The 13,845-nt window shown below is 49.1% G+C and overlaps 2 protein-coding genes across 2 annotated transcripts in view; both read left to right on the forward strand.

Annotated features, from left to right (window-relative positions):
• Positions 1-39: 39 nt before the first annotated feature.
• On the forward strand, positions 40-10,732 carry LOC129359346 (nucleotidyltransferase MB21D2). Its single transcript, XM_055028913.1, has 2 exons — positions 40-367; positions 5,083-10,732. Exons 1-2 carry the CDS (start codon positions 121-123, stop codon positions 6,345-6,347), a joined length of 1,512 nt encoding a protein of 503 aa, XP_054884888.1. The 5' UTR covers positions 40-120; the 3' UTR covers positions 6,348-10,732.
• Positions 10,733-11,744: 1,012 nt separating this feature from the next.
• Positions 11,745-13,845, forward strand: part of LOC129358991 (fibroblast growth factor 12-like) — a 41,794-nt gene continuing 39,693 nt past the window's right edge. Inside the window, exon 1 of the mRNA XM_055028301.1 lies at positions 11,745-12,057. Within this exon, the coding sequence (XP_054884276.1) occupies positions 12,030-12,057 (28 nt within the window). The 5' untranslated portion in view covers positions 11,745-12,029. The remainder of the gene's footprint in view (positions 12,058-13,845) is intronic.

Here is a 13,845-nt window from a genome sequence, read left to right on the forward strand (position 1 = left end):
TATTGTGAAGGCGGAACAGCTGCTTCCGGTGCTTGTGTTTGGTGCAGCTCGGCTCGGCTCGGCTCGGTTCGGCCCAGAACAGCCCAGCGGCAGCAGCTGTAGAGAACCGCAGGAGGAACCATGGCGGCGCCAGCGCTCTCCGGTCGGCCCGGTTCGGCCGGCAGCCTCGGGAACAGCCCCACGGCCTCGGCGGCGGGGCGGCCGCCGCCCGGCGGCTCCGGGCCCGAGCTGGACTTCAGGTCCGCGGCCCGCATGGAGGACCTGAACCGGCTGATCCAGGAGTTCAGCAAGCACGACCAGCGGGAGTATGACGACCAGCGGGCTCTGGAGATCCACACGGCCAAGGACTTCATCTTCTCCATGCTGGGTGAGCCGAACCGAACCGAACCGAGCGGGCTGAGCTGGATGATGCTCTGCAGCGCAGCATCAGGACCGCTGATCCGGGATCAGGTCCTCAGCTGTTGGTCCATGCAAACCTGCTGCAGCTGCAGATCTGGGGTCAGATCCAGGTTTGACCTGCTGACCCGTCATAAAGTTACAAATGAACACAAATAATCGCAGAATGACGTCATTAATATGTAAATGTTGGTTCAAACACAGATCAACTGATTTAACTGCTGCTGTTTTACAGTGAAATGAAACTGGTAGATGTTTATTAAACTGTTAATAAATGAATTCATTAAAACAAACATGTTTTAGTTTGGCTGAACTAAAACATGTTTTCTATCCAGCCGCCAGAAAAATAACATGAGGTTCATTTTTCATGTTTGTCATTTATTCATATTTTCATTTCAATAACATGATTTTTAAAAATGTTTGTTTTGCCTGAATTTATCCAGCACAGTTTACACAACCTTCACAAGAAAACGTGAAGAAATGAACTGAATTATGAATAATTCAGATTCAAACATTTACAGACAGATAATTCATAACAACATTTAGACTTCAGATTCAGGCATTTCTGAATAATTAATGTAGCAACTAAAATAAATCATTAATGACAAACAGCAGAGAGAAATATGAAGCAAAATATTTACCTTCAAACTAAACATTTAGTCCATTTACATAATACTGTAATATTTAGTTAGCAAACTGCATGTTGAGATCATCAATAATAAATCCTCCAAATTAAATATTTAGTTATCAAACTTCATTTTCAGCTTCAAACTAAGTATTTAGTAGGTTAACTAAACATTTAGTTCCAAATATTTAGTTTGAAGCTAAACATTTTCCTCAGAGCTAAATATTTTCAAGTACAAGTTCACTTACCGATAACAGGAAGTGGACTACCAAAATAAAAGCTCTGAATCTGAATCTCTTCCTGTTTCTTTTCCTCTTTTCAGTTAAAAACAAAGAATGAAGCGTTTAAAGGTAACCAGACGTTTCCAAAAAATCTGCTGAAACGGCTCTAGGAAGGATCCAGTCTACACCCAGCTTTTATTTTGATAGTCCACTTCCTCTTATCACCAAGTGAAAATGGATATTAGCTAAATATTCAGTTTGGAGCTGATAGTTTCTCTTCCTGCTGCAGTACCAGCCCCACAGTATGACGCTGCCACCGCCAGGCGCAGTGAAATCGGGTTGTATGTTTCTGATCGGATCCAAATGGTCCCAGCAGAACCTGGCTCAGGTTCTCCCAGCTCAGGTTCTCCCAGCTGCAGGTGGACCGGTCCGGGCGGTGCCGCCCAGCGCTGAGCTGAGAGGGGATTAGAGAAAGATGCTAAAAAAAGATGCAGATGGAGGATTTACTGCTGCAGCAGTCGGGTCGGGTCGGCCCGGTGGGTCGGTGCCGGGCGGCCCGCTGTGTTCTGACAGAGAGAACCTGGAACCGGAACCATTTGGTTCTGCGGTCTGCCTTCAGCTGTAACCCAGAACAGAACCTGGAGCAGTAAACCGGGTCGGTTCTGACTGAGCGACCAACGGGGAGCAGAAGCTTTTATTTAATCTGATGTTGCCGGTTGTTTGGATTGTTCATCCAGACCGGAACCGACCCAGTTCTGCGTCCTGATGGATTATTTTTACCCAGAAGAGATTAATATTCCTCACAACACAATCCTCCTGATTCTGACGGATCAGAACCGGCTTTCTGCCGGATCTCTGAAGGTCCCAGCAGCTCAGACAGGTTCAGGTTTTGACTAGGCCACTCCAACACCTCTGTTCCATGTGGGCCCAGAACAAAACAAAGCGTCATGAATCCACTTCTGATTGGCCTGGTTTTGTGTTGCGGTTCGGTTCTTTGGGTTTGGTTTTTATTAAAGTTTCATTTCAAACACTGAACTTAATCCATACTTACTTCATTCATTATTCATAATCTAGAGTCGATCAGACAAACCGGTTCAGATGGATTCATGGTGAACCCACAGCACCATCCCTCCTCCACCGTGCTTCAGTTCGAGGCGCCGCTCAAGTCGCTCTTTGGTGAAATTGGACTCCAGACTCGGCTTGGACTCGTGATCTGAGACTCCAGTCCTGGTTCTGTTTTCACCAAATGTGTTGAAGATCTGCTCTGGGAAACTGGATCCGAGGCGGGTCCAGTGAGTTTCTGCTGGTCCAGTGAGTTTCTGCCGGGTCCAGTGAGTTTCTGCCGGGTCCAGTGAGTTTCTGCCGGGTCCAGTGAGTTTCTGCCGGGTCCAGTGAGTTTCTGCCGGGTCCAGTGAGTTTCTGCCGGGTCCAGTGAGTTTCTGCCGGGTCCAGTGAGTTTCTGCCGGGTCCAGTGAGTTTCTGCCGGGTCCAGTGAGTTTCTGCCGGGTCCAGTGAGTTTCTGCTGGTCCAGTGAGTTTCTGCCGGGTCCAGTGAGTTTCTGCCGGGTCCAGTGAGTTTCTGCTGGTCCAGTGAGTTTCTGCCGGGTCCAGTGAGTTTCTGCTGGTCCAGTGAGTTTCTGCCGGGTCCAGTGAGTTTCTGCCGGGTCCAGTGAGTTTCTCCGGGTCCAGTGAGTTTCTGCGGGTCCAGTGAGTTTCTGCCGGGTCCAGTGAGTTTCTGCTGGTCCAGTGAGTTTCTGCCGGGTCCAGTGAGTTTCTGCCGGGTCCAGTGAGTTTCTGCCGGGTCCAGTGAGTTTCTGCCGGGTCCAGTGAGTTTCTGCCGGGTCCAGTGAGTTTCTGCTGGTCCAGTGAGTTTCTGCCGGGTCCAGTGAGTTTCTGCCGGGTCCAGTGAGTTTCTGCTGGTCCAGTGAGTTTCTGCCGGGTCCAGTGAGTTTCTGCTGGTCCAGTGAGTTTCTGCCGGGTCCAGTGAGTTTCTGCCGGGTCCAGTGAGTTTCTGCTGGTCCAGTGAGTTTCTGCGGGTCCAGTGAGTTTCTGCCGGGTCCAGTGAGTTTCTGCCGGGTCCAGTGAGTTTCTGCGGGTCCAGTGAGTTTCTGCTGGTCCAGTGAGTTTCTGCTGGTCCAGTGAGTTTCTGCGGGTCCAGTGAGTTTCTGCTGGTCCAGTGAGTTTCTGCTGGTCCAGTGAGTTTCTGCGGGTCCAGTGAGTTTCTGCTGGTCCAGTGAGTTTCTGCCGGGTCCAGTGAGTTTCTGCCGGGTCCAGTGAGTTTCTGCGGGTTCAGTGAGTTTCTGCGGGTCCAGTGAGTTTCTGCCGGGTCCAGTGAGTTTCTGCGGGTCCAGTGAGTTTCTGCCGGGTCCAGTGAGTTTCTGCGGGTTCAGTGAGTTTCTGCTGGTCCAGTGAGTTTCTGCGGGTCCAGTGAGTTTCTGCCGGGTCCAGTGAGTTTCTGCCGGGTCCAGTGAGTTTCTGCTGGTCCAGTGAGTTTCTGCGGGTCCAGTGAGTTTCTGCGGGTCCAGTGAGTTTCTGCTGGTCCAGTGAGTTTCTGCCGGGTCCAGTGAGTTTCTGCCGGGTCCAGTGAGTTTCTGCCGGGTCCAGTGAGTTTCTGCCGGGTCCAGTGAGTTTCTGCTGGTCCAGTGAGTTTCTGCTGGTCCAGTGAGTTTCTGCCGGGTCCAGTGAGTTTCTGCCGGGTCCAGTGAGTTTCTGCCGGGTCCAGTGAGTTTCTGCGGGTCCAGTGAGTTTCTGCGGGTCCAGTGAGTTTCTGCTGGGTCCAGTGAGTTTCTGCCGGGTCCAGTGAGTTTCTGCCGGGTCCAGTGAGTTTCTGCTGGTCCAGTGAGTTTCTGCTGGTCCAGTGAGTTTCTGCCGGGTCCAGTGAGTTTCTGCGGGTCCAGTGAGTTTCTGCGGGTCCAGTGAGTTTCTGCGGGTCCAGTGAGTTTCTGCTGGTCCAGTGAGTTTCTGCCGGGTCCACCTCGCTGCTCGCAGAGCTTTGGGATTTAAACATCTTTGTGCATAAACATGTAAAGATTTATAAATAATTGGTAAATGTTTATGTCCTGAGGACAAACCGGACCGGTTCTGTTCTTTCAGGACTGACTTGTCTTTGCCGCCTCACGTTTTTGCTGTTGTGACCTTTGACCTTCTCAGCCTGCGTTGGATCAGCTGCGTCGTCCATCCTGGACAGATTCTTTCTGTCCAGGATTCAAACTACTGGCTGAAAAAGCAAAAGGACATTAAAACTATGTTGGCATGACAACCGTTTTAATGAGCCACTATTGATTTAGAATGAGACTCGGCCTCCTGCACTGACCTCTGACCTTTCATCCGAAGCAGCCGGCAGTGTCGGTCCGCCTCACCGCAGCGCTGGAATGCATTCAGCAGCCTGGAGTCCTTTCAGCTCCGGACCCGACCAATCCCGTCCGTCTGCGGACACAATGACCGTCCAGAGTCATCGGGGGTCCCAGAGAGGGGCCACCAGCCGCCTGTAGAGAAACGGCTCCAAAAGCAGAGCTGGACCCAAATATTCAACCAAAGGGGAAATTCCTTCTGGTTCTGTCTTTGGCCCGTCCTCGGACCCGCTGGTGGCCGGTTTGAGACGCCGGCCCGTCCGTCTGGCCTGCGATTGGACACGTTGCCTGCTGGTGGGGGTCAGAAGGTCGGAGGGCAGCTGTCCATCAGTCACAGGATCAGTGACATCATGTCACTGTGTTTCTCCTGTTGTTGTTTTTACCTGCAGCAGGTTTCAGGTGGTTGGTTGGACAGGTGGGGCGTGTTGCAGTTGGACTCTGTTCTGTGCATGATGAGCTCTTTCCTGATTGGTTCTTTCTTGCGGTTTTAGGGATGGTCCAGAAACTGGACCAGAAGCTCCCGGTGGCCAACGAGTACCTGCTCCTTTCTGGAGGCGTTCGGGAAGGCGTGGTGGACATGGACCTGGATGAGCTCAGCGTCTACGCCCGCGGCACAGACTACGACATGGACTTCACTCTACTGGTCCCCGCGCTCAAACTCCACGACCGGAACCAGCCGGTGACCCTGGACATGCGGCACTCGGCGCTGGGCCACTCCTGGCTCAGCCTGCGGCTCTTTGACGAAGGAACCATCAACAAGTGGAAGGACTGCTGCACTATCGTCGATCACATCAACGGGACCACCAACTACTTCTTCTCCCCGACGCTGGTGGCCGACTGGTTCTACCAGTCCATCTCTCTGGTGCTGCTGGAGGTGCAGAAGAAGCCACAGAGAGGGATGCCGAGGGTGGAGAAGGTGGATCGCAACGGGACCATCATCTCTGTCATCCTGGGCGTGGGCAGCAGCCGGATGCTCTACGACATCGTCCCGGTGGTGTCGTTTAAAGGCTGGCCTGCGGTGGCCCAGAGCTGGCTGATGGAGAACCACTTCTGGGACGGGAAGATCACCGAGGAGGAGGTGATCAGCGGCTTCTACCTCGTCCCCGCCTGCTCCCACAAAGGCCGCAAGGAGAACGAGTGGCGGCTGTCGTTCGCTCGCAGCGAGGTTCAGCTGAAGAAGTGCATCTCGTCGAGCCTGATGCAGGCGTACCAGGCCTGCAAGGCCATCATCATCAAGCTGTTGTCCCGACCCAAAGCCATCAGTCCGTACCATCTGCGCAGCATCATGCTGTGGGCCTGCGACCGTCTCCCTGCCAACTATCTGGCTCAGGACGACTTCTCCGCCCACTTCCTGCTGGGCCTGATCGACGACCTGCAGCACTGCCTCGTCAACAAGATGTGTCCCAACTACTTCATTCCTCAGTGCAACATGTTGGAGCACCTGTCCGACGAGACGGCCGTGCTGCACGCCCGCAAACTGTCCTCGGTGCGCTCTGACCCGGCCGAGCACCTCCGCACCACCATCGAGCACGCCAAGGCCGCCAACAGGTTGACGGTGGAAGTGCAGTGGCGAGGCAGCTCCACCAACCTGCCGTCGCCGCAGTCCGACGCCGGCGGCGAGAACCAGCCTGACGATCGGCTCGCCAAGAAGCTGCAGCAGCTGGTGACGGAGAATCCCGGGAAGTCCATCTCAGTGTTCATCAACCCGGACGACGTGACGCGGCCGCACTTCCGCATCGACGACAAGTTCTTCTGAGACTGGGCCGACCCCTCCCTGTCCTTCACCCGGTGCCCCGCCTCTGAAACTTTCTTTTTTTTACTTTTTTTATGTTTCCTGCCACAAAGTGAAGTAATTGTCTAGTCGTCTGCCACAGTTTCTTATTTTTAGTTTTATTTTTCTACTCCCCTGCCCGGGTTTTTCACTGTGTGCCCTGTGTTTTCTACCTTCTCAATGCCTTTTAAACTGACAGCTTGTTCTTAAAACTGAAGGAAGGGACTGAAATCCACCGCATGGTCCGAATGCTGGTCCTGGAAAAATGTTGATACTTATCAGGGATCCTGGAAAAGAGACAAACACATCAACTTCCTGAGTAACTCGGGTTTATTTGGGTTCTCTGGATTGGAGATGTAAAAGCTGCGTTGTTGAGAGAATAATTGAAAGTTGTTGTGTTGTCTCGGAACCAGGAGTGGACCCGGCAGAGATCCTGTGACGGTGGATTCAGGCCCTCTGAGGAATGTCTCGTCCCTGCTGGGGGACGGCGGTACTAAAGTCTTAGAAACTAACTGTAAATAAGTAGAAGAAAAACTGACTGAAGAGTGTAGACGGACGGAAAACATACTGATGTTAATTTGTGGGCTACTTTTCGTCTAATTTTGCACAGAATGTAAAAATCACCTCCTTTCCTCCTGATTGTGAACGTCCCGGTTCTAAATGGAGTGGCGGGGCGACGCTGTGCCGATGCAGCTTCAGACGGACGCTGACCTCTTCCACTTTCATAGGCGTTAAACGTGGAGAAGGGTGAGCTGCTGGTGCTGCTGGTGCTGCTGGTGCTGCTGGTGCTGCTGGTGTGCAGCAGAGACGTGTTGCCCTGCAGCTGCCTGGTTTGGGCGTGCTGTGCGGCTAACGTTGTAGCAGCTGTAAATGGCAGCACTTCTTTGCTGCAGCATCACCAGTTTATTCAGCTCCCATAAGACGCAGAACGTCCAGTAACTGTTGAGCCGCAGCGCCTACAGCGCCATCTGGTGACCAAACAGAAATAAAACACATTTGACTCCTGCAAAGAGAAACCTTTAGCCCAAAGCTCCCACCGTCGCTCTAAAAGTTTCACTAAGTTACCTGAAGTTCTGGGACGTTTATGCTAACGCTAACGTTAGAATGCTCCTCCCATCACACACCGCGGTTTCTAGAAACGCATCGGGTCTTTGGCAGCAGAACCGAACCTGAAACCGTCCAGTTGGGTCAGTCGGTACCAGCACAACACTGTGCTGTTGTCACAAGCAATTCAATAAGAAAATGTCAGAATATTAGAGGAAAAAACGCCTGCAGAGTCAAAACCAGAGCGGTTTCATGGCGACTTCCTGCGTTTCATTAATAAGCTTTAAACTGGAGCTAAATCTAAAAGTCGTACCAAAGTTTTCTTAAACGTTGAATGTCAGAAGCTTCTGGTGGAGATCTGACCCGTTTAAACTGACCTATGGTTCTGATGGGACGAATCCACAAACGTCCTCATGTTTCATCATTCTCATGAAACAAACATCAGCGAATCGTTTGAAACATTTTGATGCATTTTTATCCTCAGTATCAGAGTGACCTTTGACCCTGGAGTTACATCTTATCGGCTCTCTTCTAGCTGTTTCTCCAGAACCGGTGACCCAGTTTGATATCCGTTCGGCTCTCAGAACAGAACCGGTTTAATTCGGGTTTAGGAGGTTCTGGATGAGTTTTTCTGGGTTTGGTTCCGGTTTGTGTGAAAGTGGAAGAGTCGGTCCTGCATCGGCTCAGGGTCGCAGGTCGCTGCCTCCACATGCTCTCCGCTGGTCACATGATTCAGGAACTTCCTGTTTGATAAGCTAACTCTTGTCTCCAGCTGCTTCTTTGTGTTTATAGCGACGGGTCGGGTCCGGCCGCTTCCCGGCCGACCCGCTCCCACGTCGGCGAACATCAGCACCAGAACAAGAAGCTTCTCCTGCAGCCGTCGGGCCGGTTACGTCGTCTCCACATATCCTCATCCTCAAGTGCAATTAGTGAATGTACACAAAGACACGTAGCATGAAGACACTCCAGGTCTGAGCTGCACAGCTCCTCCACTGACTCACTCAGAGGCCCTGAAGCCATCAAAGTGCCACACACACACACACACACACACACACACACACACACACAGTCACACACTAACACACACTCACATACACACTAACACACACTCACATACACACACACACTAACACACACTCACATACACACACACACTAACACACACACACTAACACACTCACATACACACACACACTAACACACACACACTAACACACTCACATACACACACACACTCACACACACACTCACTCACACACACACATACACACCACACTCACACACTCACATACACACTAACACACACTCACACACACACACACTCACTCACACACTCACATACACACACTAACACACACTCACATACACACTAACACACACTCACACACACACACACTCACTCACACACTCACATACACACACACTAACACACACTCACATACACACTAACACACACTCACACACACACACACACTCACTCACACACTCACATACACACACACTAACACACACTCACATACACACTAACACACACTCACACACACACTCACTCACACACACTCACATACACACACACACACACACTCACATACACACACACACACTAACACACACTCACATACACAGACACACACACACTCACACACACTCACATACACACACACACTAACACACACTCACATACACAGACACACACACACTCACACACACTCACATACACACACACACACACACTCTCCTGCTCGGTGGAAATGTCGTCGGTGTTTTCTGACCTGGTCTCCTGTTGGGCTGTGATTCTTTCTGTTCTGTGTTTTGCTGCTTCCTGCTGATGATGGATTTTTGTTTTGAGCTCAGATGGTTGAGAACTTCCTGCACTGTAACACCAGAGTCCTCATAAACACGTCTCACCTGAACGCACCGCCTCTCCTCTTATTCATAAGTCATGACTTAACCAGAAAGGTTTATTTTTAACCGCTGCCTCCTTTAAAGCTCCTTATGATTCTGAAATCCAACTCAGAACCAACTGAGATTTTTAAATCCAGACGTAACAAATGAAGATTTCAGCAGATTTTCCATGAACTATCCACTGAGATCTGTTTCAGGTTGGAAACCGAATCTTCATTTAGTTTCCATGAACATAAACTTTATTATACATACAGAAAATAAGGCTAAAACTAGAGGCACTAGAGCTGAACCCTGTGGATCTCCGTTTTTAATAGACTTTATGGGAAAATGTTCCCTAACCTGCACCATGTTTTATTACAAAGACGAGACAAAAAATGAAAAGACAAGAAAACAAATGTTAGGATTGTTTAGGAAAATATGAAATGTGGATGAGAAGGAGAAAAATCTAATGGTTTTTTAGTAAATAGTCATTTTATAGTAAACATTTCAAATACAACCATTTGTAAACATGTGGTCACCTTCACTAATCATTAATAACCAGTTATTAGTGATTTCTAAAGTGTTTTCAGATGAATTCATAAACTATTCATGCTTATTGTAAATTGGTTCTGATTTTTTAAAGGAAATGGAAAACTTCTCATACATGGTGGACACGTGACCTGGTTCCTGATTGGTTTAAAAGCAGACACGTGACCTGGTTCCTGCTCTGGTTCTGTTTGCTGTAGTTTCCTCTGACTGCCGCCAGGGGTAGCAGTGAGCGCAGCAGCGCCTGAAGATGTTCTGTCCATTTTTTCTCTTATTTTAATGTGTTTATTCTCGGATCATTATTCTTTTATTCGTTTTTTCAGCTTCAGTCCTAAAGTTTCTTACTTCCTGTCTCTGATTCTGCTTCCTGTTTTGTCCTGATTCAGTTGTTTTGGCCTCCAGCTTCCTGTCGTCTCAGCACCTGTCCTCCACCTGTCCTCCACCTGCTCGCCGTCCTGCTGCTGAGCTCGTCGCCGTGCCAACGGGAAACCATCCATCATCCTAACATGCTGAAAGTACAAAACGCTCAGAGAAAAGCCTGACGCTGTACAGAACCAGAACGTCTCGGTTGCTTTTCCGTCCTGTGATCCAGATTGAACCTCATTTGCTCTGGACTTTCTTCAGACTTGTTTTGGACTTTAGCTGCTTTTTCACTGAATTTCACATCAACAGAACATTTACAGAGGAATTATTCCAGTATTTAAGCCTGCAACCTCTGACCTCTCAGCGATTCAGGCTTCATTCCCACCAGCCCAGTTCAGCCACTTTAACCCGACTCCGGTCCATCTGTCTGTAAACTCCGGTCCGTTTGCAGAGGGGTGAACGCTTATCGACCTCTGACCTCTGGTCTGGTTTAAACTAATTTGAATAATAAACTGATTGATTACTAGGATCAATTACTGCAATGATTTTCATTTTCTCAAGTTGACATAAATAAACTGAAAACAAATCTTTATTAAGTGTTGAATCTTCCTGGCGGAAGATTCACCCGTTAGGATTCGGGTTAGGGTTAACCTTAACCCGTTAGGGTTAGAGTTAGAGTTAACCCGAACCCTAACGGCCGTCATGATTCCACTCAGTATTTCATTTCACTCCATATAATTAATCGATTATGTTTTCAGAACAGCACTGAAAAAAATCAGTTAACTGTAGAAATACAACCATCATCAGAAACAGCCAATCAGAGCCAGGAGGTGGGTCTTAGTGCTGTCAGTCATCCATATGTACACGCTGCTCAGAACCCCCTGCTCTCTGCTACGTTCCAGCTGCTTTTTCACTAAATTGTCCTGAATGCTAGGCTTGTTAGCCACTGATGTAAACAGCTAAGATGTTTCTCTACCACATTTAGCAGTGAGTACATGAGGAAGACTGGCAGCATTAAGCCCCTCCCCTTGGCTCTGATTGGTCCATCCTTTCACAGATCATCTGTCTCATGGTGACGCATTTAACTCCATTTTGTAATATTTTTGTTAATGAGTAAACTGTCGCTTCAGCAGGCAGAGGGGCCCTAAACCCTGCCCAGGGCCCCAGGCGGCCCCATGCGGCCCTGCTGGAAACTTTAGAGCATTTCAGAAACTGCTTTTGTGAAAACGTCTGCGCATGTGCAGCAGAGTCTGGGACGGGTACTGATCTCTAACCCCAAGCCTATCATGATTTAGTCACCCTAAAAACTCTTCCGGTGGTGACGTCACTCCTGTCTCGGGCTGCAGCAGAACGGCGCGTGCAGAGAGAGAGAGAGAGAGAGAAAAAGAGAGAGAGAGAGAGAGAGAGAGAGAGAGAGAAAAAGAGAGAGAGAGAGAGAGAGAGAGAGAGAGAAAAAGAGAGAGAGAGAGAAAGAGAGAGAGAGAGAGAGAGAAAAAGAGAGAGAGAGAGAGAGAGAGAGAAAAAGAGAGAGAGAGAAAGAGAGAGAGAGAGAAAGAGAGAGAGAGAGAAAGAGAGAGAGAGAGAGAGAGAGAGCGGAGCTGCGCGCGACTGCTCCAGGTAAACGCACGAGCCCGAACGTCCGCAGGCAGGAGGACTGGGAGACGGAAAAAGGACAGGAGAAGAAGAAGAAGGAGGAGGAAAAACACCGCGCCTTGTTCCTCCTCCTCATCCTCCTCTTCCTCCTCCGCAGCGGACTCGTTCACCGGGAACCGACGCCTGTTGTTGGGATCAGCTGACCGGGAAGGAAGCAGCAGCAGGCCGGAGGAAGAGATGGAGAAAGAGAAGGAGAAGGCGGCAGGTAGGATGGATGGATGGATGGATGGATGGATGGATGGATGGATGGATGGATGGATGGATGGATGGATGGATGGATGGATGGATGGATGGATGGATGGATGGTGCTGCAGTATCCTGCTGCTCCATCCTGATTGCAGCTGCTGGGGCTGTTAGGTGTGGTTACTATGAGACGGGTGCAGACTGTTTGTTTTCAACCCAGAAACTGATGCAGCAGAACCTGCAGGAGGACTGGGTGGACTGGGTGGACTGGGAGGACTGGGAGGACTGGGTGGACTGGGAGGACTGGGAGGACTGGGTGGACTGGGAGGACTGGGTGGACTGGGAGGACTGGGAGGACTGGGTGGACTGGGTGCAGACAGGTGGGCCAATGAGACAGCAGACTGGCTTCTGGCCTCATCTGGTGTAAATCTCGTGTGATGAGATAAACTCAGATTAAAATCTGCGCCAGAGAAGAGGAGCCGTCGTTTTGTTTTGGTTTAAACCTTAGAAACCTGATTAAGGGGAGACAGACAGACAGACAGACAGACGTCCTGCAGGATTTTTCCACCAAATCTCCTGGTTTCTGGTTGGTCCTGGTTGGTTATTATTTATAGCAATGAATAATAATAGTCATAAACTGCAGCTGAATGGCCATTATTCTTTCTCAATTAAATGATTTGTTTCTAGAAAAGCTTTTCCTTCAAGCTAACTTTCTTTGGGTTGAAGTGGAGCCTGTTGATTGGTCGATCATGGCTTCCTGCCTGCAGTCCCTCGTCTCTCAAACAGATTTCAAGCTGTTTGCTTTTTCCACCTGAGAACAGGTTTTATTTAAATAACTGTTGGAGGTTTCAGCTGATTTTCCAACAGCATCCAAACGGTTCTTTAGCTTTGGTTCCCAGAAATCCGTCCTCCAGGGGACGGATTGGTGACGGATTGGTGAGAGGAGGAGATGAGCGCGTAGCAGCAGATGACAGACGGACCGACCGCCGGGCCGACAGATGGTCGGAGACGATCCCGCTGGGACCGGAAGCGGACGAGCCAAACTGGAAACATGGACGCGGTCGTGACGTCCAGTCTGTGTTTTTGGTTCAGAATTGGAATCAAGCGAGTCAAACTTTTGATATCATCCAGCTGGTTCTTCTGCAGATGTGACAGGGGCTGAGCAGGCAGCCCTGAGGCGCTCCAGAGGAAACTGACTGTGTCTGAAAGAGGCGGCGGTTTGGCAGCCATCTTGACTGAGACGTTAAATATCGCTGAGTTCTCAGACAGACGAAGAGCCTGCACAGTTTAATGCTGGGATGAAATCAGTGCAGTCAAGCTAACGTGTCTCCAATGTCAAAATAAAGGGAAAAGTTTCTAATTAAGTCAAACTTACAGTCATTTTTATAATATTTCATCTGAAAACCGATTCTCACTGAATCAGATTTAGATTCTACTGTAAAAGATCAGATCTTTCCAGAAGAGTCACACTTTCACTAACATGCTAATATTATGCTAACAGAGAAGCTCATCTTTCCTTTGGTGCTTTGCTAACTTTGAAAAGCACGTTTCTCTTCCTCTAAATGAACTTTTCCAGATTTCAGATCTTGTTTACCCGACTGTTTTACAAACTTTGAGTTGAATAAACTTCAACATTTATGTTGAAGTTTTGGTTATGGACTATAGTTCATATTCATGCTCTAATTCTTTCTCCTTTTTCCCCCCAATAATTTTATTTCAAACAAAAACAAAATAAAACAAAGATGGTAAAGAACAAAATTTTCACATAAATAGAAGATCTAAGGATGTTGCACATCTGCTAAAGCTTAGG

The sequence above is a fragment of the Poeciliopsis prolifica genome, unplaced genomic scaffold, assembly GCF_027474105.1.
Source record: "Poeciliopsis prolifica strain line A6 unplaced genomic scaffold, Auburn_PproV2 SCAFFOLD004, whole genome shotgun sequence".
In the NCBI taxonomy this organism is placed as follows: domain Eukaryota; kingdom Metazoa; phylum Chordata; class Actinopteri; order Cyprinodontiformes; family Poeciliidae; genus Poeciliopsis; species Poeciliopsis prolifica.

Coding starts and splice junctions, on each gene's coding strand:
- LOC129359346 (XM_055028913.1), top strand. CDS start 121: ATGGCGGCGCCAGCGCTCTCCGGTCGGCCCGGTTCGGCCGGCAGCCTC. Junction 368..5,082: donor CTTCATCTTCTCCATGCTGG/GTGAGCCGAACC, acceptor TTGCGGTTTTAG/GGATGGTCCAGAAACTGGAC.